A 25774-nucleotide genomic window follows, 5' to 3' on the forward strand; every position below is an offset into this window, starting at 1 on the left:
CCCAGAAGCAATTGGCTGGCTGCTTTTGGAAACAGAATTGGGGACTAGATGGGCCTTTAGTGCGATCTAGCTGTGCAGCTCTTATATCCTTTTGTGTTGGCAGTGAAGACGGCACAGAAGTCAGGTAGCTTCCTGCCCAAGTCAGCTACTGCTACTGGAAAACAGAAGTGTGAATGCAACCCTCATCATAAACTGAAATCTGTTATCTTGCTGACTGTTTAAAAATAAAGGATTTTGAAAAACTGAATAAGGTGCAACACATTAGAAGAAAGGATGTGCTGAAGGTGAAATAAGAGGCATCACATGACCCTACTGTGCATGTTCTGAAAAAATGTGCGTCATATCTTCAGAATTCTTCAGCAGCTGTAAATAGAGGGGGAAATGGCAACATATGCTTTATTGGGTTTCAGTCTAGGTGAGCAATATTTGTCACCAGACACTTGTGCCAGATGCAAAGCCTGAGTTTCTAAGGGGCAGAAGGAAGTGTTCAGACTCCAACCGTTGGTAAGGCATTCATCTGGTGCCCTCTAGTGTACACAGATGTTTATATCAGCCTGGATTAGACAGTATCATTTAAGACAAATGATTAATAAATGATAATCAAATTAACTACCATCTAGAGGAAACATAATCCTTTCCACCTTCCAGTCAAGAAGTTAATGCAGGTTTACATATAATATAATCCCCCACATAATTAATATTCCCAAACAGGTAGCCGTGTTGGTTTATTGTAGAAAAAATAACAAAGTTGCTGCACTTTAAAGACAAACACATTTACTGCAGTCCACAAAGTTTATGCTACAATAAATTTGTTTAGCTTTTAGGGTGCCAAAATACTTTCATAACAGAATCTTAATTATAACATTATGGAGGCATATTCTCTCTCTCTCTTTCTTTTGTAATGGAGACTACACTAAGCCAGAGTCTGTGTAGCACAGTGACTAAGAGATTGAACTATAAATTAGGAACGACCCGTTCAAATCTCACCTCTGCCATGAATTCACTGAGTGTTCTTAGGCAAGCTGCTCCCTCACATTCTCAGCTGAAATATTAAGATAGATGTGCTTACCTTACAGGGTTGTTGTAAGGATTACAAGATAATACTTTTCTATATAATAATATAGAAATGGTTATTATACTTAAATGCTATGAACACATAGGGCCCCTGGAAAATTGGAGGAGATAGCATAATTCCTAAAGCTAAGCAGTATGGATCTGATCACTTCTTTGGATGGGAGGCCACTGTGAGCCCTGTGTAAGAACAATATATATTAAAGCTCTCTATATGTGCTAAGTATAGGTGAGACATTCACGTACCTGTCTTTGGTGCCTTCCCTTTGCATCTTACCATGGAGGTGAAGATAGGAATTGTGTGGTGGGATTGCTAGCCCCAGAGTGAGTTTGTTCTTTACTACAAAGTCCTTTTCTGATTGCTGTCGTTTCGATGCTTTAGTCGAGGTAGAAGACCCATTGCTATATATACTACAATTGCTGTTATGGTGGTAAACAGTGACTCGTTCCTGATAATTATCTTGGTCTTTATATTGTTGATCAGATCTGTTGCTGACACTTGTGGGTTGTTCACAAGAGTTCGAGGGCTCTTTAGCAAATATGGATGGTATACGTTGCAGCTGTTTCTGTAGCTGATTATTCCTGTCTATGAACCTGAACTGGGAAGGGCTGCAGGTCAAACCAAGGGAGAGGACTGGTGAGCTTTTGCCATTTTCTTGGTGGGATTCCTTTAAGTCAGTAAAACCTGCTACCCCTTTATTTTTCCAATTGGGATCATATCGTAGATCAGAGTATCTGTCCACCATTTCTTCTTTGTCACTAATAAAAGCAAGAAAAAGAAATAAACTTTTGACCAAGATAAATATCTTCTGCCCTCTTCAAAAGTCCAGCCCTCTTCTCAAGAGTAATTCAAACAATGCAAAAAATATACAAACCTGTACTAGTGCTTCCAAGCGTAGGTAAAAGGGCTACATTTCTATTTGACACAAATAAAAATTTTATCTGTGCCAAATAGAAATCACTTTCTCCACTGTTTAAATGGTAGTTAAACAGCGAACAGTGGACAGTCTTAGCAGATCTTACATATGCACTGAGTTCCTGGAAGTCCTATTGTAACATCAAACTATATCCACCCAGAACTTCCTTCATAGTCTTATTTTACCACAGCACATAATAAAACAGAACAATTTCAGCCTGCCTTAACTGTGCATGTCCACATCACGACTGGAGATCGAGGCTTAACCAAGATGCAGTGGGTTTGGACATATCCACTGTGTCAATGCATTTAGGAGCCAGATTGAACACTCTACAAAAACACACTGATTTTGCAATACTAAAAAGATGGTGTGACTCAGCCCTTAGAAGCAAATTATGGGCAGATTGGATTTTGGTAACAGGGTTTGTTTGTTTATTGTTTTAGCTTAGTATACTGCCGTGCATCTGTCATAATCATCCTCCTTTGGTTTACAAATGCAGTGAAAGCAATTAGGACAGAATTAAAACCACAATGTAAAACAGCCATCCATATGACAATAACATGGTAAAAGAAGATTGATCCTGCTTCCACAAGGACAGCAGGAGGAGCAGTGGGTAGTTCTGAAGATAAATGGGTGCAGCTTATGTATGTACAGTATATATCCCACCCTAAGCACCTTGGAGGAAAGGAGGGATAACACTCTAATAAATAATTAAAATAGTGTGTCTATGACAAATGTGAGATTTGAACGGAGGACATCTGGGTTCATTGCTTGGTTAATTTGCTGCTACACTAGTGCTACTACAGTTCCGGCCCATACTCCTTCTCGAGAGCCCCTTCTTGTGACGAACCAGCATTGACTTTTCAAGCACTGAATGACGTCAGGAGGCAAAACTACAAAAAACCAATTGCGGGTTTTAGAGCAACTTAGAGAAAATGAAATGAGAGTTGGATGTTCTTCAGAAGAGAGGATGACTAGAGCTATAGAGGCTATCAGCCTAACCCCTGGCAACAGCTCTTGTATGCGTAATACAAAGTGTGACTCACTGATTATAATAATCCATCAAACTTCAGTTAATGCCTGTAACTAGTTACACTAGGGGCGTGGAATTACTATGAACATTCCTGCAGGTGGAAGGATGTTGCTATAGTGGTCCTAGACCTAGCCAGGATTATTCATGAATGTAAATGATATGCATACACAAGTGATGTGTGTTTCAAAGTGGCACATGCCCAGAAACATGCAATACTTAGCAAACAACAATGACAATGTTTTGGATAACAGGATATGATACTGAAGAGGCTCATTGTGTTGAAATCCAAGAGCAGAGGCTCAACTGCATCACGCTTTCTGGGGTCACCACAGTGAATCCAAATGGGGCTGAAGAGCTCCATCACCAAAGCAATTGCAGACAAGAAGAGAGTCCTCTCAACACCTTCTTTTTCCCTGTGAACAAGGGTTGCATGGACCTTCTTCTATGAGCAACATGGGGAGACAACAATTGCAGGAGTTCCTCTCCAAATTCCTAGCTTGGTAATGGATGCAGACAGACTGCATCCTAGGCATATGGTGTGATATTTGTCATCTGTTAATGGACTCCATTTGAGCACATACTGTGATAATTTGAAAGAACATAAAATCAAATTTCCATTTAATGAAGAGCTCCACATTCAATCAGGACCCCCCGCCCCCAACTAAAATGGGAGCATGTTTCCTACACAATTAACATCCTTTCCCACTTGCAATAAAATGTTCAGTAACTAGCCACTTTGCCCGTTGAGAAGGTATATGAAAGTGTGTTCTGAATAATTTGGCCTGCTTCTCTTTTGCTATGTTGTCTTTCTAAGTAGACAGTTAAATGGAAAGTGTTTATCCCTTTTTCCCCGTTCAGCTTAATTTAATCATTTTAAACAACAATTATTTCAAATTTATGCAGCATTAAAGCTTCAATATGTGTGACAAATCCAATTTCTATTTGCAAAGAATAGAACAGTTAATGTATCTCTAAAAGTAAGTGAGAGTGACAAACAGCCCCTCTGGATTTTTTAAATTTTCCATTTTAGGCAGGTACTACCCCCCCCCCAAAAAACCCCTCCACCTATTCTATTGGCACTTTCTTCAAAATCTTTTTAATTGTAAATTTCTAGCATAAACAGGTACATCTTGACATCTCCTGAAGGCTACAGTCAAAGTAGTTACTTGAAATCACTGGAATTTTCGCTGCAATTTTAAACACGCTTACTAAGGTGTGAGCACTCCTGAACACAGTGGCCTGATTCAGGCTGTTATCTAAACCATGGCAACTAAATGCTGGAAACTATGGTTTATTCTACCTGTGGTTCATTCACCTCTGGGAACAAACAGGGGAGAGATGTTGCCTTCATGCTCTGCTTGAAAACTGAGCTCCCAGGAGCATCTGGCTGGCTACTGGTGGACCAGAGGGAGCTTTGGTCTGACCCCACAGGGCTTATTTTAGGCTTTTTAACCTAGCTTGCTTAAATAGAGAATCTGGGCCATCATGTCTGTCTGTTAAAAATGAATTTTTTTTACCTTGCTTTACTATAGTTTTCCTCCCCACAATTGCTTCCACTTGGAGTCTGAATTTCCTCTGCCTCTGACTGTTCTTCTTCGGTCAGGGATTTCTCCTCCAGGCTGTCTGTCTCTAAGCTGTCTTCTTCCAGCTCATCATAAGACTGGCCCACCACCTCTTCACTTTTATGGATCCGTTTCTGAAGCTCAAACTGATACTGTATTTCTTGAGCAAGGCTTTCAGAATCAGACTCTGGGGAGTCATGCATACTTGAATGGAAATCTTCTTCACTCAGAGACAAACCTTCAGATGCTGTTTTCAGAAAGGAGTAATGGACGTGTGGCTGAAACAGTCCTTTTTTCAAAGGGCTGCTTGCACTCATGTTGCAAAAGATCAGAATGATCAGGAAAATACACTTCACGTCTGAGGAAAGGCCTCTGTGATATACGCAACCATTCTTCTGCAGAAAGGAAGAAAGATAGCATTAGGAAAGCACCCTTTTATTGATTTATCGGCTAGATCAGGTGTTTCCAATGTTGGGTCCCTGGAAGTTATTGGACTATAACTTCCATCATGGGATGATGGGAGTTGTAGTCCAACAACATCTGGCAACCAGTTGTTGGGAGTCCCTGAGCTAGATTAGTTAATTAAAAATCTTTGACTAAAAATGTGCCTCTGCTTAATTGAGTAGATTTGTTTTTAAAAAGAAAACAATCATTTTAAACACAAGCCAGTGTTGTAGTGGTTAAGAGTGTTGAACTAGGAATGGGGAGACTAATCCCCATTCAGCCACGAAATTCACTGCATGACTCTGGGCCAGTCACATGTCTCAGCCTAACCTACTCCACAGGGTTGTTGTGGGGATAAACATACACTGCTCTGGGCTGCCTGGAGGAAGAATAAGTATTAAAATAAAATAACAATTTACTTGCTATGGTTAAACAGTTGGTATTAGGGAGGGGTCAGGGGCTCAGATCAAAAGAAATTTTTGAGTAACCAGATTAACTATGCTCTGTCTGAGATTTTCCTAGCAAAAACGTGACTGACATCTTGCTTCTAGGGTCCTATTGGGGGCCTTTAGGAAATCAGTATTCAGGTGGACCTTTCACACAGGATAAATTGCTCCTATGTTATTACTATGATAAATGCAATATGATGTTAATGGACAACTTCGTCTTAGGCATGACTGTCCCCATTTAAATTAACGGGACTGGAATTAGTCACAAGCAACTTGTCTCATTGATTTCAATGATGCTTAACTAGTCTGGATGTTGCCCACTGGCTGTTTTGAAAACATTAATAATAGGATGCTTTAGGGACCTGTCTCGCCAAAAAAAAACTGAATATACATTTTAAGACAAGGAAGAAAACAAACAAAGTCTGCTCACTTCCAAGGAAACTGAATACAAACTGAACACAGCAGACATATATCATGGCGAAAGAACGAGGAAGAAGAGTTGAGCTATAGACTAGGAGCCCCACCCACCCACTCCCCGGGCCACAAAATCAGGGGTGTCTTTCTTTTACTTACTTACTTACTCACACACACACACTCTTCCTATAACATGTGAGAGATAAGCACAGAGGTGAGACACACTGGCCCACTGAGCTTAAGGGAGAAGGGCTAGCATCAGCACAAGGCAGGGGGTGGGTCACTGCTGACACCTGACCACACCTGTTCTAGTCCCTTGGGGAGAGTTGGTCCCAGCCAGCAATCCACAGCTGCCAGCTAGGTGAACTTTGGCCTCCCTCCCCTTACTATGGAGGCAGATGTGGGTTTCTTTCATTCTTGGTGGGCCAGCATCATCATCATCATCAACAACAACGTGTTCAAGCTGGTTGCTGTCACCCACCATATTACCCTCCACATACATTGCTCCATGTAGTGTAGCAGAACTGCATAGGGCATAGTGGTGGGGGGCACATAGCAGGCAGCAGCTGTAGCCTAGAAGGTATTGTTGATGTTGGCATGCCAAGAATGAAAGGAACCCACATCAGTCACCACTGTATGGAGAGGGGGCCCACTAGAGACTACCTTGTCAAAGGCCCCCTGAAACCTGGAGCTGATCCTGCGGGGCAGATAGTGTCCTCTGAGGCAGGTTGCCAGCCATTTTTCTCCTCCCCCATAGGGCTTCTTTAATAGTTGTGCAAAGTGTTTCGTTGTCCTAAAAACCCTCCTGACACGTCTCCTGACACCCCTCTATGATTTGTATAACTCTGCTGTATCATCTTACGATACTAAATAAAAAATCACATTTGAGTCTCACCCGTCCTGTAGTAGGTAGTAGCAAGGCATGGATGTTGTAAGACATTTTTATTATGTTATTGAAACGTTCACTATCCTCTACTGGGGTGTGGCCAGTATGGTCAGCAGAAGAGCGGTGAACTAAGAGCTAGGTTCCCCGAGCTACTTGTCTTGCTGGCCTACAGAAAACCGTCTAGACACAAATATTCATTTAACAATATAGAAATACTTTATTATGCTTACCAACGGTCAAGATGAATACAATTGTTTCGCTAGCTGGGTGACCAGGCCTTGAAAAGTTAGCATGGAGCTTCCTCTGCAGAAATGACAACATTTAGTAAGCAGTATGCTTGCATACAACTGCTTACTTCTTAAATATCCAAGATTTAAATTTAATCACTGGTGAGACATAGCACCTTTTAGATGGATGGAAACGTTTATTCCGTAAATCCAATGTTTTCAGCCAGCTATTAAAGAATGGATGGAAAAGGGAAAAACAAATAATATACTAAAGAGGTTGAAGGGATTACTTAAATGGCAGGCCTTAATTCTATCCTCTACCAAACCTAAAAACCAGATTCCCTTGCTCTCTTCCCTGGAGCCACCACAACTCGAGCCTAAGAATAAAGTGACCAAGTTTTTCTTCCTTCCACTCTGCTGTTTGCTGCAGCTGGTGGTGAACTGCTGAGCACTCAAGATTCCAGGGCAGGTTTTGTCAGTTGCTGAAGACTAACTGCTTAGGTGGTGAGGGGTCTGGGTCGGATGCCCAGCTTCGCAGAGGCATCTTGAACGGAGGCACATGACGTGTTCCCTAGCAGTCTTCCTTGGAGATCAACTCCAGTGTGTCCGGCCTTTTGCTCTCCTCCCTCCCGGAGCTGCTTCCTCTCCCTCAGTTCTTCCCGGTCCCACCTGTGAGCCCCCTCAGACTCGCCCTGAGCCACTGTTCCAAACAACCCCCTTCCCTTTGGAATCCCCAGCCTGAGCTAGTCCATCAGATGCCCCCCCCCCGCCATCTATCCATTCAGCCATCGTATTTATAAACTGCCTAACACATACATCCCAAGGCAGTGTACAGCAATTTAAAACAATACAATAAAATAAACAGTTAAAACATTCATTCATTCATTCGATTTCTATACCGCCCTTCCAAAAATGGCTCAGGGCGGTTTACACGGAGAAATAACAAACAAATAACATTAAAAATAGATTTAACAAATCTATCTATCTATCAAATTTGTACACCGCCCCAAACTTTCGTCTCTGGGCTGTTAACAATAGCATAAAACAAGTTAAAACAAATACAAAAACTTAAAACAATTTAACAATTTAAAAATCAACCACAGATGAAAACCTAAAAATTTAAAAAGCTGAAAAAGCTTGGGTGAAGAAGTGGGTTTTCAAATGCTTTTAAACAAATTGTCAGAGATGGGGAAGATCATATTTCAGTAGGGAGCGAATTCCACAGTCTCGGGGGCAGCAAGTGAGAAGGCCCGTCCCTGTGTGGCCACCAGCCGAGCTGGTGGCAGCTGGAGACAGACCTCTCCAGACAACCTCAATGGGCGGTGGGGCTCATAATGAAGAAGACGTTCTCTTAAATACCCAGGGCCTAAGCCATTTAGGGCTTCATAGGTTATAACCAGCACTTTGTATTTTGCCCGGAAACCTATTGCCAGCCAGTATAGCTCTATCAGCAAAGGAGTGATGTGGTCTCTCCGAGATTACCCAGAAACCAACCTGGCCGCCGCATTCTGTACCAACTGAAGTTTCCAGGCGATGTACAAAGGCAGCCCCACATAGAGCGCATTGCAGAAGTCAAGTCTGGAGGTTACCAACATATGTACCACTGTTTTGATTTAGCAAGGAAATAGCAACTGGCCCAGTCCATTCCCAGCACAGCATCCCTGCAGTGGCTGTTGCTGGTGTCTCTCTTATGTTTCTTTTTGTAGATTGTTTGTGAGCCCTTTGAGGACAGGGAGCCATACATTCTATTTATTTATTTATTTATTTATATGTAAATTGCTTTGGGAACTTTCATTGAAAAGTGGTATATAAGTATTCATCAAATTTGCATTTTTAAGCAATTTTTTAAAGGCAGCCAGAGATGGAGAAGCTCTGACTGGCTGGCTAGTTACCATTCTCTTGTGATGCTCAGGATGTCACCAAACCCCCTAAGTTTTTAACAGAGCTTCTGTCAATATATAGACAGAGCTAGAACCAGCTAGCCAAGTAAACAGTCCTGTCACTAAAGACAATGTATATGATCCAGTTCACCCGGCACATACACACTGCAGATTAAAAAAACAACAGATCCATGCACCAACACCATCGTATGAAAAAAGTCACTGGAAAATTCACCACAAGCTGCATGGCTGTTAGGAATTCAATAGGGGAAGCACTGCACCTGAACGTGGAGGAAAGCTGTGCCGGTTGGGTTTCTGCCTCTCCAGCAGCTGGTAAAAGGCACAGAGATTCTGGCCAGGGCCAAAAAGGGGGCAACATTAACCAGATTGTCTCCCAGAAGTACGTGCAATTTTTCTTCCTTCCCCCAATCTGCCTGGTGGTTCCTCCACCTGCCAACCCCCCTGCACCCCTATTCACCTTTCAGTAGCAGAAGCAGCAGCAGCAGCAACAACGACAGTGCCTATTCACCGAGCTGATCTCCGCAGCATCCACTACGCTACTGGCGCTGCGTCTCCATAGAAACAGTACACAGACACTCTGGCCTCAGCCACGCCCACCCACCCTCTGTCTCTTCTCTTGTCGCGGCACCAACCAATTCTCCGGAAGCGGGGGGGGGGCGGGGAAAGAGAGCAACGTGCTTATATCCCCTGCTGCTTGTTGCTCAGTGGAATGGTACTTTCCAGCACCGTTTGCAAAGCGGGCTTTGGAGGCAATGACTTGGGGAAATGCGATTCTTCTCTTATATAGGAAGAATACTGTGTGAGTGTACGGTATTGTCTATCTCTAGAGATTAAAGAGGGATAATAAAATAATAATTAGGGCCAATATACACATGAATAATAATGAGGAATGGTATAAATGATAATATGCACAAATAATAATTAGGGTCAATACAAATGAAATGAAATTTAACTTTGCAGTATTTAAAAATAAGGGTTTAATGTCTGCCAGTTGCACCAGCTCTTGCACAGATAGGAAGAAATGGACTCATTTGGTAATACTTGCACTTCCTTATAGCTCTGCAAGCAAAAGACTTCTTAAAAAGAAAGCTGAAAATGGAGGGGGCTGCAGTATCCTAGTCAGCCCCCTCCCCCTTCAGCTGCATGTCTCAGAAGCAAACTGGCCCTTGCTTGAAAAATAGTGAATAGTGAATAGACACACCAATAGAAAAATAGTGAATAGACACACTAATTTTGTGTCTCTTACTGTATAGCTGCTTTTCTTACAGGTTTGAAAATGTCCACTTGGATACTTTTTTTTTTTAGTGGTTGTTTTTATTGTCTTTAATTTCTTAAACTAAACTTGTGAGCCTCTTTGAGTATATGTAACACAGAAAAGCAGGGTATAAATTAAATAAATAACGGAGCAACATTACATGGTGGTTGTGAGAACTGGCTGGGATGACAGGTTGTGCTTTGAGCAATCCAAACAGTCACATAAATTCTAAAGACATCTTATGACATGAAAGACATTGACTAACTTAAATAACGTACAAAAGTAGCAGATTCCCAAGAATGTTGTTGTTTTGGTTGCAATGTGGGATTCTGTCCAAAACAGAATCCCACATGGATGAGCTGGTCCTGCTGCTCTGAAATTCAGTTGAAAATACTGATTTTTTGGAATAGATTTTTGCAGGATGATGTACTTGCAGAATAAAGAGAGAAAATGAAACATAGAGCCATTGTACATAATCCAATGTTGGCAACAGGGGCTGATGGTTAAAGGTCTGTTTCTTTAATATATGGCATCTTTTTCTCAAAGACGGATGAATCTTGACTCTCTTCTGAACGTTTGGATGTCCTTGTACATGATCCACGAATTACATAGTTCTTACTGGTTTTCCAACAGGCTGCTGGATAAAATAAATACATATTTATCAATATTTTCTTCCCCTCACCAAACAGTATTTTCTTCCCTTCACCAAACAGGAATGTATTCATTTTAATTTATTTATTTTAATGTCACACTCTCTTAGCCACACCTTGAAAAAAAACCCGTGCATATTTTCTTTATTCTCTTTGTTTTCTTTGTTCTCTTCATTGAGAGGAGAAGGTACTAAGTGAGCTGGGAAAGCTCAAATTACTCAAATTACTTTAGCTCAAAGCTAAATACACATGCAAATGAAACAAGCAGCAAATTTTAGTGATTTGAAATCATCATATTTAGATACAGGCAGGTGCCTTGCAGGATATATTGTTTTTTGGTGGTGAAACTCTGCTGAAATGCAGATTTGATGGCTGGGGTTTGAAGCCAAGATCCTTGCAGATCCAGAAACTCAGAGCAAAGAATAAATATGTGGAGACGCAAATATTCAGAACTAGGTATGGCCAGACTACCAGTTTGGTTTCAAAGTAGGCCATCAGGCTGAGGAGGTACATTTTTAGTCAGCAAATGCTTTGGAACTTGTGTGGTATGGCTTGCTGGCTAGTTATGTTGCTACGACAACCATTTGCTTCACATCCCTTGTTTCTCTCTCTCTTTTGGCAATGTGAAGGTCAGATCCTGAGAGGACCAGATCTGGCTACTAGCTGGTGACTTCCTGCTTTGAGGTCACCCATCTCAAATGTAATTTGGCAATATTGAGAGCCAGCGTGGTGTAGAGTGCTGGACTAGGACCGGGGAGACCCGAGTTCAAATCCCCATTCAGCCATGATACTAGCTGAGTGACTCTGGGCCAGTCACTTCTCTCTCAACCTAACCTACTTCACAGAGTTGTTGTGAGGAGAAACAAGTATGTAGTACAACACTCTGGGCTCCTTGGAGAAAAAGAGGGATATAAATATAATAATAATAATAACAATAATAATAATATAATTTCACATAGTCATACCTGCACTTTGAATTCTTTCACACACACACACACACACACACCCACACACACACACACACACCCCAACTCTATATACTTACTATATTCTCTGTTCTGTCTGTTATTGTCTTCATTTGGTCTGGAACGATTGCTCTCCAATGTCTGTTCAGAAGCATCATTTTCTAAGTAGAGGACATTCAGAAAATAAAATAATGAGCCATGGTGAATATGCCAAGTTTCTTCATGAAGGGACAACCCTCAGAAAATTCACCACTTTTGTCCAATGTCTGACAGTCTTGCCCAGAACTGTTTCTGCCATAGGGTTTTGAGGGGAAACGTTTTGTTTTCAATAGAGCAAACAATTTATTTGAAGCACAAAGTTTACAAAACAATGAAAGATATGCTTTCTACAACATACAGTATAATCCTAAACCTGTTTCCTGCAAAGTAAATCTTGTTGAGTTCAATGGTGCTTACTGTATTTTAAGCGTGTTTAGGATTGCAACCTTCAAGTAAAATGGCAGTTACTTTAGATTTGCCTGCTCTGAGGAGAAGGCAGAAGAAGAGAGCCCAAGTCAGGGAAGCTCATATCCTGAAGGGACCAACACTTGCCTTGGAAAAAAATTGTTTTGTTTTATTTTATGTAATGTTTGTTGTTGTTTTAATATTTTAAAATTGTAAACCACCTTTTAAAATAGTAAACCACCTTCAAGGCCAAAACAGCAGTATATAAGTGTAGTAAATAAAATGCTGTACAAACTCACTGAAAGATAAGTTAAGCTAGACATCAGGAATCTGTCTGCAATAATATTAGGTATTCTGCTAAACAGAGCATTCTTCTCATATATTGTTTTGCAGGTCAGCCTCCTTCACAGGCTGTCTGATAACGGATAGCTGATTTAAGTAAGCTGTCAGTGTGACCAATTTAAATATCCCAGCCATTCTATTTTCTTGAGTTTTGTTGCTGCTTTCCAGTGTTTCACGTGAATTATTTTGGCCGTTGTCAGCTTAGGGGGCTATGAACTGTGAGTTGGATATTTTAAACCAAAAACCAAAAAGACTGCATTGGGTTAGGCTTCAGCTGTAGTTTGAGCTCATTTAGCGCATTCACTGCCATTTGCTCATACTTTGATGCTACTGGGAAACCACCACCTGTGCAGAAAATCTCCTTTAATGGCATGGCAGTGATTTAAACTTTTATTATCATTTGTCTTAAAAATTTAATGGATTTTCCAGGGTATTAAATGCCACTGGGATGCCACTTCAAACACCAAAAGGACCTCTGAGGTCTAATTATCATGTTTCTTTGTGAGGTGTTAAAGTAACCATAAGGTAACTTTACCTCATCAGTTTTATATTGTGAATGTCTTGTGTGAATGGTGACAGTTGATATTTAACATTTAAGGACAAATTAAAATTTCCCAATAGTCCACACCGAGGAGTCAAATACTAGCTTTTATTTCATGAGGGGTTGCAGTCATGAGGTAAAAGAAGATGGCAAAGCAAGCTCATAATGTCATTGCGACATATTTTACCTTTGCATAGAAAATGACTGGGAGAGTCAGTTTTGAGATGCTTATCAGAAAGTCTGAATAAGGGCCAAGGGACCAACAGAAAACCACTTGCTGTGGAAATGTTGATTGTTTTGTCACACCATACAAAATACTTTTTACTGTTTGTTTTAACTCTGTGAAAATTCTTACCATTCTTCCATACTCTGTGTGCCTTCCAGAGTTTTGCTATGAAGAGGAGGACTATGATGAAAAGAGCAGAAAGTAACACAGCGACGAGGACTGGGAGCAAAACGTTTGGCTTTCTCTTCACAATTTCTTTGTAGGTAAAGTTTGTTCCTAATTTAAAAACAACAAGATACAAGCTGCAATGTCTTTGACTGTTGGTTTGTTGGGGCAATGTGATATTCCCCCAGCCATGGGGGTTCCTTGTGGGAAGATGACCGGATTACCCCCACAATGAACAAGATAATGACTGCACATTTATTTCATTATTTATTGCACATTTATTGTACAGTTTGTCTGGAAAGTTAAGGAGCCCTGGGAACTGTGGGTAAGGAGGGAAGGGCTATTTAAGATAATGTTCAGCACTCTAAACAAATTATAATTTCTTTTAGTCCTTGGGAGAAGCTGTGCCAGTCTTATGTAAGCTTATAGTAGAGATTTGAGGGTGACATGACTGAAAATATGTGATAAAAATTCAGAAATAAACAAGTGGGTAAAAGAAATAACACAACATTTTTGATATGGTGGATGACTGTATTTTTTGACAGAAAATTGGAATCTAAATTATCATTTGTATGACAAAAATCAGTGTAATAAATAATAAAAGAGAAAGCAAACCACTGGGGGAAAGAGCATGGAATTCTGTGCCATATCTAGTTTGGCCTTGAATTTGGGTTCAATCAAATGTAGACTTGCTCTGAATATGGGACTCTTCAGTTATCCTCTCTTTGTGAGGGCCACGTATCACCTGAGGCTCCCTTCTGAAGGAGGTATCTTTGGTCACTTCATTGCAGGATTTCAACAAGAGAAATCCTTTTCTTTTCACCTAAACATTTATGGATAAGAGACTAGGAACTTAGGATACTTCTGTTTTTACGAGTGTGTCTGGAATTGTTATCTCTACTTGTGTTCTGTCGTTAATCAAATAACAGAACACAAGTACAGGTAACCTTTCCAGATAATTGATTGTTGATTTTCAATTATGGTATTATTGCATTAGTTATCTAGGTTCCTATGGGAGCCTGTAGGCCAGGCCTGCTCAACTTTGGCCCTTCTGCAGATGTTGGCCTACAACTCCCATAATCCCTGGCTATTGGCCACTGTGGCTGGGGATTATGGGAGTTCTAGTTCAAAAACACCTGCGGGGGGGGGGGGGGGCTAAATGGAGAATGCTGTAGAGAATGGATTATTTATTTAATAATAAATATAATAAAAGCATTTGTTCCCATTGTCCATCTTGCTACTTGGGAGATCATACACGTCTTTGCCAAATTGGCAAGACATCAGTTTAAGGAAGTCACAACAGATGTGTGTTAGGTAAATTCTCATTGTATATTTGGAAAATATTGTTGCATTGCTCTAACATACCATTAGAGATATTCCATGTTGCTGTTTCATTGCTTAGAGATGGTGTTTGCATAGCAGACTTTCCTTCTGTTACATTTAATGTTTTGTTTGAACCTGTTGGCATTAAAAAAAGAATTATTTTTGCCATGCTCTAGCTGGAAAGTATGTTGCAGTACTAATTTTACAGTGAATGTCTTGAAGTTGCATATTTCAGATGATCACCAGATATTAATTTTATTGTAAGCCCAGGAATTATTGTTAAATGATGTTAACATACTGTGGGTTTCATTAGAATTCAAAGTTGCTGCTCCACTGCTTACAGATGGTGTTTGCGTTTGAGGGATTCCTTCTGTTATGTTCCATATTTTGACTGTTTCTGTGGAAGTCAAGAGAGAAGCATTATTTCTTTCATATCCAATCAGGAATTTATTGTGCAATATTGATAGTACAATGCATAACTTGGTGGGCTAGATATGTTAGATATGTTAGATTATTAATGGAAATTAATTTCATTTTACATTTGAAAATTATTAAGTTGGTCTTACATACCATTGGTGATATTGAAATTCTGAGTTCCTGCTTCATTGCTTGGGGATGGTGTTAGTGTACTCAGTCTTTCTTCTGTTACATTCAATATTTTGTCTGATCCTGTTGAATCTGAAATGAATTTTTTTTATGCATGTCACTCATCTTTTGCTGCTCAGAAGAAGCACCTATCTAATCTGGTGTCCTGTTACTGCAGTGGTCAACCGGATGCGTCTGGGAATTCCACACGCAGGACTTGAAGGTGGTAACCCTCCTACTATGCCCACTCTAGCAACTAGTACTCAGTGGCCCCTTGCGATTGACCATGGAGCTTTCATTTTGCAATACTGGCTAATTGTTGTTGATAGATACATCCTCCATGGTGATGAATATCTATATACCACTTTTCAACAACAGTGTGTCTCATCTTGTTTTAAAGCCATCAAACCTAATAGCCATCACCACATCTTGTGGCAGTGAGTTCCATAAATTAACTGTGTTCTTTGTGAGGGAATAGTTTCTTTTGTCCTTCCTGAATCTAATATGTAGATTGCGGTATTATTACAGTGAATGTCTTGTTAATGGCTTTGTGAGCCGCTCAGAGAACAGTTATGGGGTGACCAATAAATAAAGTTATTAACAATGTACATTAAGTAACCAAAATTCATGTCATTCTACATTTGAAGATTATAGTATTGGTAAATGACTTTAACATACCCCTGTTTGCATTTGAATTTTGAGTTGTTGCTCCATTGCTTGGGGATGGTGTTTGTGTATAAGAGCTTCCTTCTGTTACATTTAATATTTTTTTTGATTCTGTGGAAATTAAAAGATAAATATTATTCTTTTCACATTTCAGCAGGAATGCATATTGTGTTGATAGTACATGAATGCCTTGAAGCTTGATATGTCAGATTATAAACAGAAATCAATTTCAGTGGAGCTATATAGGTTGACATTGGTTGAGCATGCTAGAAATACTATCTGAGTGCACCAAGGAGTGTTCCCTTATGTGGAATTTGTCATTCGTCTAGTGTGGGAAGAATGAAGAACTAAAAATTACTGCATGGTCAGAAAAATCATGTGGTACACTGATTTCTAGACTATACTGTTTCAGGCGGCAACTGCAAGTTTGAACACACACACACACACCTTTCTTACAAAACTAGCAAGTTTCTCCCTGAACTAGACCCTTCTTCCTGAAATGCTAGCTTTTTCTTTACAGGAAGTCTGTAATGAGACAGAGCACTCAAACATATCCTGCCTGAAGTGGTACAGTCCAGGAAGGTGTGTACTACATGTTATTTCTGAACATGCAATAATTTCTAGCAAAAGGCAACAAGAAAGTGAGACAAAAGAATGAGAACATGATATAGTAATGGTGGAGGTTGTGATAATGATGATAAAGAGAAATAACTTCGTTTGGTAAAAATTGTTGGTGGCTATACTTTACCTGTGTAATGCTGAGGGTTCTCCGAGGTTGACATAACAAAGTTGGGCATGGTTGGAATGAAGTCTGTTGTAGACTCTGAGAAATATAAATAGATTATACATAATAGGCTTTCACCTTATAAGCTCTAAACAGTTTGGGCTCTATCCCCCATGTGGCCATCAAGTTCATCTCCAATGGCAAAAAACACAGAGTTGGCTCTTTCCCTCTTTCTTAATACTAGAATTTGGGATTACCCAATGAAATAGATTAGCAGTCTACTGAGGACAAGGAAGTCCTTCTTCAAACAGTACGTAATTAACTTATAGAACTGACATGGTGATATGCACTATCTTAGATGCATTTAAAGGTGGATTAGATCTTGAATTACTGGCTATTAATCATGTTAGCTATATGATAGCCCATGTTCAGAGGCAGTATATCTCTGAAGACCTATTGCTGGGGGATTAGAAGGGGGTTGATGCCTTCATTTCTGGCCTGGGGGCTTCCTGGAGGCATCTGATTGGTCTAGAAAGCAGATATTGGACCATCTAGACCTTTTGTTCTGAGCTCTTCTTATGTTTGTATTTGCCAGTCTTAATAGGTGAGGGGGGTTAGTATGGGAGTCAACAAAAACAGTGTGGAAGCCATGAAAAGTCACCTTGACTTTTGCCCCACTTGTGCTTGATATCTGTTCTAGACTACTGCCATCTGCACTACCAGTTAGCCCCAGAGAGTAGACAATGGGCTTGGTACCCTGTCTCTCTGGCTATTTGGCACCAGCTGCTAATGGAAGCAACTTTACTCCAATGTATTTGTTGCATGGAGACAGTTGCACTTACTGATACGTTCAAGGTTGAGAGTTATTGTTAAGTTTCCTCCTCCAAGAGTTTTGTGACGAATTACACAAGTAACGGCAAACTTCTGGTTGCAAGTGTGGACTTTGAGAATGCTGGTTGAGTTGTATTTCTTTCCGCTGTCTTCCAGTTGATGTTTGGTGCGACCTAAATTGCATTTGGGAATGCAAAAGGGGAAAAATCACATGTCAAATCAATTATTTGACAACTAGGGACTTGGTTGGTGGTCAGTGTCTCTGTAAAAGACAGACAAGTAAGCCAGTCACTGCCAGAAGCATTATTATTGCCACCACCTTTTTAATGCTTCTAAATATGATGCAAGATACTTTTAACCCTCTGTAGATATAGTATCCTGACTGTCAATTGTACCATGAGCTATACCAATATTGGCTTCTAACAGAATAATGAATACTTTGGGGAAATATCCCTTAAAGTTTATTTGGAAGAGAAGCAGATAAATAGATCTGCACTAGTGAATCTTGTTGGTAAAAGCTGATTCAATTTTCTTATTGCACAATTCTGGTGAACTCCGAAGAAGTATTCTTGAGTGGAATGGAATTATTTGACAACAGAATGGAATAGCAGCCTGATTTGGAACTGTTAGTTGACTTTTTGCAGAATTTGCCTGTGGCTGATCTAAGAGAGGTTATTAGAGGATAGTACACCATCGAATAAAATTATTTGAAACTTACCAAAGAGTTCCACCCCATTCTCCAGTAGCCAAGTAATCTGAGGACGGGGCTTCCCACCCCAGACTGAGCATTTTAGGATGGTCCTTTCTCCTGTGTGGCGAGCTCTCAGTTCTTCCAACTGAGGATTGGAGGGAGTAGCTGTAACAAGACATATCATCTAATTAGGAGGCCACAATCTTCCCACTGTAATTTTACCATGGAGAATGGCTCAGGGCTGGCGTGCCACCCCAAAACATATATCTGTCTACTTTGTATACTGGTAGCATTTTCTGTTTGGTCAAGTCATCACATTTCCCCCACCTGTCACAATCCCTACCCTCAAGGGACACAGTCCCTCAAGGTAGCTTGAGCATGCTCAGTAGCACTAAATATACAATCCTTTTAGTACATATATAATAAGTTACTGCTCTGGCTTCAGGTAGGTATATATTCCTAGACAAGAGAACTACTCCCCTACATGCAGCTCATTCACTTCCATGATCCTTATTCCATTCTTTAAATACTAGGAAGAATGGCATGAAAGAGAGTTGTGGGGTGAAAGAGAATTGTCTACCCATCTTAGCTGGGTAGACCCTTCAGATATGGGCTTAAAGCAGCTGCCCAGCCTGGTCAAAGTGTAGCATTGGCCACATGGGGACAGACCAATTCCTGTTTCCTTTTTCAATACTAGCATTACATTCTTAAACAGTTATACTTCAAACCCCATGTTCAGTTTAGAGTGGCACACACTTAGTACCATTCTATCAGTGACTAGAACTCAGAGGTCAAAGGGAAGTCAAAGTTTGACTTACCAGAAGCATAGGCGAACACTATAGTACCTTTCAAGTATAACTCACCCGGGCTGACTATTGGTTCACTTCAACAGGAAGAGCTGTAAAGATTTCCTGTCTGGGCTGGAATTTTGCTTGGGTGCAATAGTCCTTCCTGACTGTTGGCTTGTTCTTTGGTTCTGATTTGGCTTAATTCCCATGCCCTGTATCTTGGTTTGATTGCTGGATCCTAGCTTCCTTTGATGAATGCGTATGCCTCAGCTCTAACATCACCCTTACGATCTGTGTGTTCTCATAGACTGAAAGCCTGAAATTTACAGACTTACCTAAGACATTCACCTGTTTTCTTTGGACTGGCACACTGTCGAGGGAACATGTGTATAGCCCTTCATCATGTGTGGTTACATTGGTGAGACGAATAAATAAACTGTCCTTTGAATAATGAATAAGTTGATACCGCTGATCTCTTAGTCCTGGAAAAATAAAAATAAAAATAATAGGCAATACATTTAAACCCATTATTCAAAGTACTGCACTAGAGACTGAGCCCAGGAATGGATTGTGTTGCCAAGATGGGTGAGCAGTTGAGTCAGGACTTAGTAGTTAGGAATCATTTGCTGGGGACTCAAGCAGTGGAGGAAGTATGGCTGACATCAGAGGTTGGCAGGGTTGGGCAGTTCCTGGAACCAATGCTTGTTAAGGGGCCCACCAGCCAGGAGACAATGCCTCCATTGTGGCTCTCAGTGGGTAGACTCTGCCAACAAAAGCATGCAATTCAAGAACTTCCCTGTCAGTGTGGGGCACACTAGGGACTTCTCAATTTGTGTATCCTTCTGCCCTTGCCAGTTATGCCTTCACCCCAATCTCTTTACCATTAAGGGGGCTTTTCTGGGCCAAGTTGTCCAAGGGCCCCTTCCCAAATCTGTATCCAACCCTGGGAAGAGGGAAGGGGGATGCTGGTTGGGATGGCTCTGGGAATGACAAATGGGGAAAGAGGCCCATAAAGTCCCATGTAATGGACAAGGAAGGGCTTCCAGAAATCCAGGCTCCAGTTCAGACGAAGAAGGTGGCAAAGGGAAGGGAAAGCATTTTGGATTCCCTGTGGGGTACCCAAATCCTTGGCTGGTGTAAGGGAAGAAACACCTGTGTTCAAATTGTGTGTGTGTGTGTGTGTGTGTGTGTGTGTGTGTGTGTGTACAGAAGTTTGCAGTGGCTAGCTTGTTGGGTTTGGACATGGACAATCTAGATTCAGATCCCTACTTAGCTGTGAAGCAAGTTAGTTATATTTCAGCCAAATCTAGGCTTGTGGCTCACAACTGAGTAATTTTGGTGGGTTCCTAGTAAGTACCATGAAGACTAATTAATATATAGTGACATAAGTTGCTATGGACCAGAATGAGCCCACGTGGGCAGGTGCAGTGTGCTCTTGTGGTGGAGAAAATGATGGGTTTTCTACTGTGGAGGCAATGATAAAGCTGCTGGATTGAACTGCTGTTCTCACACACATCACAACCACAGTACTGGGGCTTCTGTTGCATCACTTCCTGGAGGAAAGTGGCTGACGGTCTGCGCTGGAACCAAATTGTGTTGGTGTGTATGTGACTCACATCATTGTACAGTAGGAAAGCCCACCTCTCGACTCATTTCAGTGGAAAGGTCATTTCAGCACCAGTTCTTTCTCCCACTTACCTCGCTTGTTTTTGAAAAAAATTACAAACCAATGAGGGTTTTTCCATTCCAGAGCAGAATGGTTGTTTCCTGCATCAGCACAATGCAAATCCAAATTCTGGCCCTCCACCACTGTGATGTTTTCAATGCCAGGCTCTTGAAAAGCCCCTGCCAAAGAAAATGGGTTGGTGAAAGTGTAACTGGATCAACTGTCAGAGTTCCTTCTGAGTAGTTCAGTCATGTGCTCTGTCCATAGGTGTAAATTTAATACAGTTCAAAATGGAAATGCACCTTAGCCCCAAGTGCTGAATTTTTAAAATCTCTTGCCTGGTTGTCAGCACATGTATATATTTAATTAAGCTTCTATCCTGCCCATCCCGTTCTCCAAGTTCAAGGTGTATAACGGCAATTAAGAACAGCAGGAAAACCAGGTGCAGGAATCTTTTATTTCAAACCATATTTCATATTGCAAATGTATGAGAATTGGGTTAAGATACAGAAATATGCTTTATTTGCATTATATTAGCCAAACTACCTTCTTCTCAACGCCACAAACTAATATAAAATATATAGGCTTAGATCCAAAGAACAGTGAATAGATGGAGAAAATGACTTGGTGCTCTCTGTGAACCCTTGTTCAAATGTTCACAGAAGTCAGACTTGTCCTTGCATTGCAGATGTGCAATTTGTGTGTGTTGGTTGCATTACAGTATGAGAAACACGATGAGTAAGGAAGATATAGGCTGTAGCATTTAAATGGTCCTGTAACATATGTTCATTCTATGTTATAATCGCCAGCTCCTTGTTGGTAGACCTCTTTTCATTCCAAATCGTTGATGAATGTTGGAGAAATTACTTTAAAAACAGTTCTATTCTCTGATTTTTTTATGATTTGCCTTTGGCTTATATGTTCCTATTTATGTAGAAAATGTTATCAAACATGTTGTCAATTGATTTCTGAAACAAACTGGGATTCCCTCTGTGATGGAGGTAGCCTGCCATTTGGGCAAACCTTGGTACTTGGAGGTCTCAGGCTTATGCATAGCTAACCTTCCCTAACCATAATTTGGTGTGTTTGTGTTGGTTTTTGACTGTAATAAAGATGATTGATTGAATCTGGTGTGTTGTCGGAAGTGAACCTGTATGTCAACGTAACTTACTTCGTATGGTTTTATGAGGATAAAAAGTCTTTGTAGGTTGCCTTGTGGGATATAATATTTATATGTATTAGCTGACATCCAAACTAACCCTGCACCAAAGTGTTAAGATTTTCTGCTGTGTGAAAAGAGAGGCATGACCTTTGGCAATCTCCCCTTTTCCCTCTGCAACTGCCTGTGTCTCCCAAAATTATGTCTCTAAGACTTGGGGGGGATCCTCATGGGGCATAGTGTTGGGAGGCACATTTAGCTGCAGAGGAAAGGGCCACTGAAAAGAAACAGAGTTAGTTTGGGTGTTGCTCATTGGTTTTAAAAATGTATATCCTTATAAATAATAATTTCATGCATGAACTCAAAACAGCTTACAACCAACAATAGAAATATAACAAAACAACAATGCAGCATTAAAAACATCACAGTAAGTGCAGTTATAAAATCAATACTTGTTAAAATACACCAAAGTATCATGAACCAGTTATAAGACATCAGGAAATACCTGCTGAAACTGATTTTATTTTCCACCCAAATCTTGACAGGGAGGGGAGTAGCCAGAGATCAGGGGACAGGAAGTTCCAGAGAGCCAGGACCAACTCAGGGAGGTTTTGCTTGTGTATCATCACCAGCCAGACTTCAAAAGGCAGTGGGGTGTGCAAGAGAGGCTTTCTAAAAGATCTTATGTCCTGAGCCAAGACACAGAGTATGCAGTCTTTCAGGTAGCTGGGTTCTAACCATTTAAAGTCCTAAAGGCAATAATCAGCTATTTGAATCGTGTCTAGTACAGTAGTGGTATGTTGTGATCTGAGCACCTGGCTCTTATCATGATTCTTGCATTTTCCATTAGCCGTAATTTAAGGAGAGCCTTCACGGGGAGCCTGTGCTCCCCATGTGTAGACTGTGCTGCGGTAGTCTGAACGAGAGGCAACAAGGGCATAGATCATGCTGATACATATAGGAGAGTGTTTTGAAGTTCTAACCCTTGAAGAGAAGCGTCACCAAGCTTATGGGTCAGTGGTTGAAGGCTGCGTTTGTGGTTTCCCATGGGACTGTTGAGCAGCTTAATTGCTTCCTGCCATTAACATTGGTGGGGGCTACATTATGTCAAAAAAGGAGGAACACACACCACTCTCAGAATCATTTATGTGGAACGTTTCCATTTGAAGCAATAGAAAACTCAGGTTGAAGACTGACTGGTGTCTTAAAGTTTGGTGAAAGTGGTTTAGACACACTATTCTCCGCCCTGAAAACAAAGGCCTTGTAATGCAGTGTCTAAGGGGCTCCAGGGCATGGTCTAAGAGCACGTGAAATAGCCAGCTTGCTGAAGCTGAGCAAGACTAGACTACTTGGGAACCCCATAAAGTGATGAATAAAGAAGATTTATTTATTTCATATTTCAGTCAGTATGTCTGTCTTCACCTTTGTGCAACATCAAACATGGGATAAATATAACACAGCAACAGTGTGCATTTAATGCTCTCCTCACTGCAACCCCACATGGCATACTTAGATGTTTGGATAGATCTGGTATATGTGGTTCTGGCACAGCAGGGAAGCAACCTGCCTAGAGAGCAGGAGGTTGCTGGTTCGAATCCCTGCTGGTGTGTTTCCCAGAATATGGGAAACTCCTATATCGGGCAGCAGCAATATAGGAAGGTGCTGAAAGGCATCGGTTCATACTGCATGGGAGAAGGCAATGGTAAATCACTCCTGTATTCTACCAAGAAAACCGCATGGCTCTGTGGTCGCCAGAAGTCAACACCGACTTGACGGCACAACCTTTCCTTTCCTTTCCTTTATGTGGTCATGCAAATACTCAGTTTAGTTTGATGAAGCTATTTATCACTAAACTTGCTGGTGGAGATATTTCATCCAGTCATATGGAACTAATAAAACTGAATCAGTCTTTTGGTCAAGTACTGTTTCTATATTGCCTACATTGAGTGTCAACAACTAAGATTTCAGACAGGAATTTTCCTGCCCTTCCTGGAAATGCTGGGGTTCGAACCTGGGACCTTCTGCATACAAAACATGTACACCCTCTACCACTGAACAACAGCCCCATCTCCTGTTTGATCCCCCCCCGCCCCCAAAATGCATCTGTGACTGACACATCCGCAGTCCAGAGTCAGGACTGGAGGACCCTTTTCAAAATCTTACCAATGTTCTCTTCTTTGACTTGTATTAGCCTGTTCACTAGCAACTGGAACTTAATTGCTTTGTATTGTAAGTGATGTTGACCACCTGGCAGCCTTTGGGTCTCATCCAGTCCCCAACCTGATTTTTCTACCCACCTGCTCCATGCCAGATGGGAATTTGATGTACTACAGTTTAAAAAGCTGGCACCACTTCCGATATAAATTAGATTTAAGCAGAGACCCCTCAGGTGACTCCTCCAGTCTTCTGATAGGAGGGATGCTTACCAGGGGGTGTCTAGGGGGGTGTCTCTCCCTTGCCAAGCTGTTCAGGGAAGAGAACAATAATAGTGGGATTGTGGCCCACAAGCAGCTTTGTCGGATAGAAGCAGAAGAAATTAGCTGTTATTGTAAGTAGCCCTTTTGGAGAAAGCCTCTGCCACTTGGTCAGGGAAAGGCTGGTCCCTTAGACTGAAAAAAGCTAAAGCTGAAACGAATATGATGAATACGGCGAATACTGCTTTTCAACAAAAAGTCCCCAAAGTGGAAATGCCAGGATTTGAACCTGGGATCTTCTGCATACATGTACACCCTCTACCATTGAACGACAGCCCTCTCTCCTGTTTGCTTCCTCACCCTGCTTGCATTGCATCTGTGTCTTGGAAACATCCACATTCCAGAGTCAGGACTGTGAGTCAAGATGTGGGAAGCTCCCAATAAAGATAAAATCTCAACTCCATTTCCTGACAAAAGTGGCATGCAAATTATCTGTGGGGGTTCCCTCTGAAGGGGGGATTGGGGGTCCCTCTGAAGCTTACCATGGGATCCTCAGTAAGAAGACCAGGAAAGGCAGACAGTTTGCATCCCGTTCCATACACTATTGGTCTTCACCCTGCAATAGGTAGGCACTGGGGAGCATTGGGTGCACTCTAGGGAGACACTCTCAAGTCATATGCAGTGAATGTGAAGCCAACAGGATTGGCTCAAGCAGGGCACCAGCCAAGTATGCACCAAAGACCACTTCCCAGGACTTTCTACATGTAGGACAATATGAAGCAAACAGGGCTTCCTGCATTTAGAAAGTCTGAAAACCACCAAAATGAGCTCATTCCTTGTTGCTTACCTTGCAGCGGCAGCATAGCTAGTACACAGAGCACTGTAGTAAGGGCCATGTTGTGGTGTCGCTTTCTACGGAGCAAGCTTCCTCTCCACTTCTGAAGTCAGGGGCTTGCAGCTCACTCTTCCTTTTCAACGGGGCAGCAAAATGCATGTGCCATGACTTCATCAGTTACCAGATCTGCCCCCTTTCCTTTAGCTGCTGTTGCTCCCACCTACCTTCACACCTTTGAGTTGGAAGATTTCCCCCTGTTGCTGCTGCAATCAAGACAGTTGTGACCCTCTTCACATGTTCCAAAATTAACCCTTTTTTGTGGTCAGTGCTGACATCAAACAGCTCAGCGATATGTACTTTAAAGGACAGTTTTCACATTTACTTTTTGGGGTTTCCAAATGTGAGATGCCTCATGGGCAGTTCTGTTGTCCGAGTAAACTGCTCTCTCTCTCTCTCTGTGTGTGTGTGTGTGTGTGTGTGTGTGTGTGTAAATAACTCACCAAGCAATGTGTTGCTGGTTCACCCCAAACTAGAAGTTATATAGCAGTTCATGGATTTGTAAAGCTGCAAGTGCTCCCGTATTTAGTATTCAGAAAACTA

General features: G+C 41.3%; 2 protein-coding genes across 7 annotated transcripts in view; both read right to left on the bottom strand.

The window, feature by feature from the left end:
* The window catches only part of JHY (junctional cadherin complex regulator), a 27499-nt gene extending 16858 nt beyond the window's left edge, over positions 1-10641 (bottom strand). The window contains exons 1-5 of one of the 6 annotated variants that reach the window (XM_053269572.1): positions 10438-10641; positions 7180-7230; positions 7007-7079; positions 4539-4978; positions 1318-1830 (exon numbers count right to left, since the gene is read on the bottom strand). In XM_053269572.1, coding sequence (XP_053125547.1) covers positions 1318-1830; positions 4539-4900 — 875 coding nt within the window. In that variant the 5' untranslated portion in view covers positions 4901-4978; positions 7007-7079; positions 7180-7230; positions 10438-10641. The other 5 variants (XM_053269571.1, XM_053269573.1, XM_053269570.1 and 2 more) reach the window with 5 other exon arrangements.
* On the bottom strand, positions 10197-25235 carry CRTAM (cytotoxic and regulatory T cell molecule). The gene is made up of 13 exons (XM_053269851.1): positions 25187-25235; positions 20799-20945; positions 19436-19582; positions 18340-18477; positions 17633-17794; positions 16815-16889; positions 16079-16177; positions 15386-15493; positions 15114-15212; positions 14858-14950; positions 13457-13603; positions 11855-11935; positions 10197-10796 (listed from the first exon to the last, which is right to left on the bottom strand). The coding sequence occupies exons 1-13, from the start codon at positions 25233-25235 to the stop codon at positions 10663-10665; spliced, it is 1479 nt and encodes a 492-aa protein (XP_053125826.1). The 3' UTR covers positions 10197-10662.
* Positions 25236-25774: the final 539 nt, after the last annotated feature.

This window comes from Hemicordylus capensis, chromosome 8 (genome assembly GCF_027244095.1).
Source record: "Hemicordylus capensis ecotype Gifberg chromosome 8, rHemCap1.1.pri, whole genome shotgun sequence".
Taxonomy (NCBI): Eukaryota; Metazoa; Chordata; class Lepidosauria; order Squamata; family Cordylidae; genus Hemicordylus; species Hemicordylus capensis.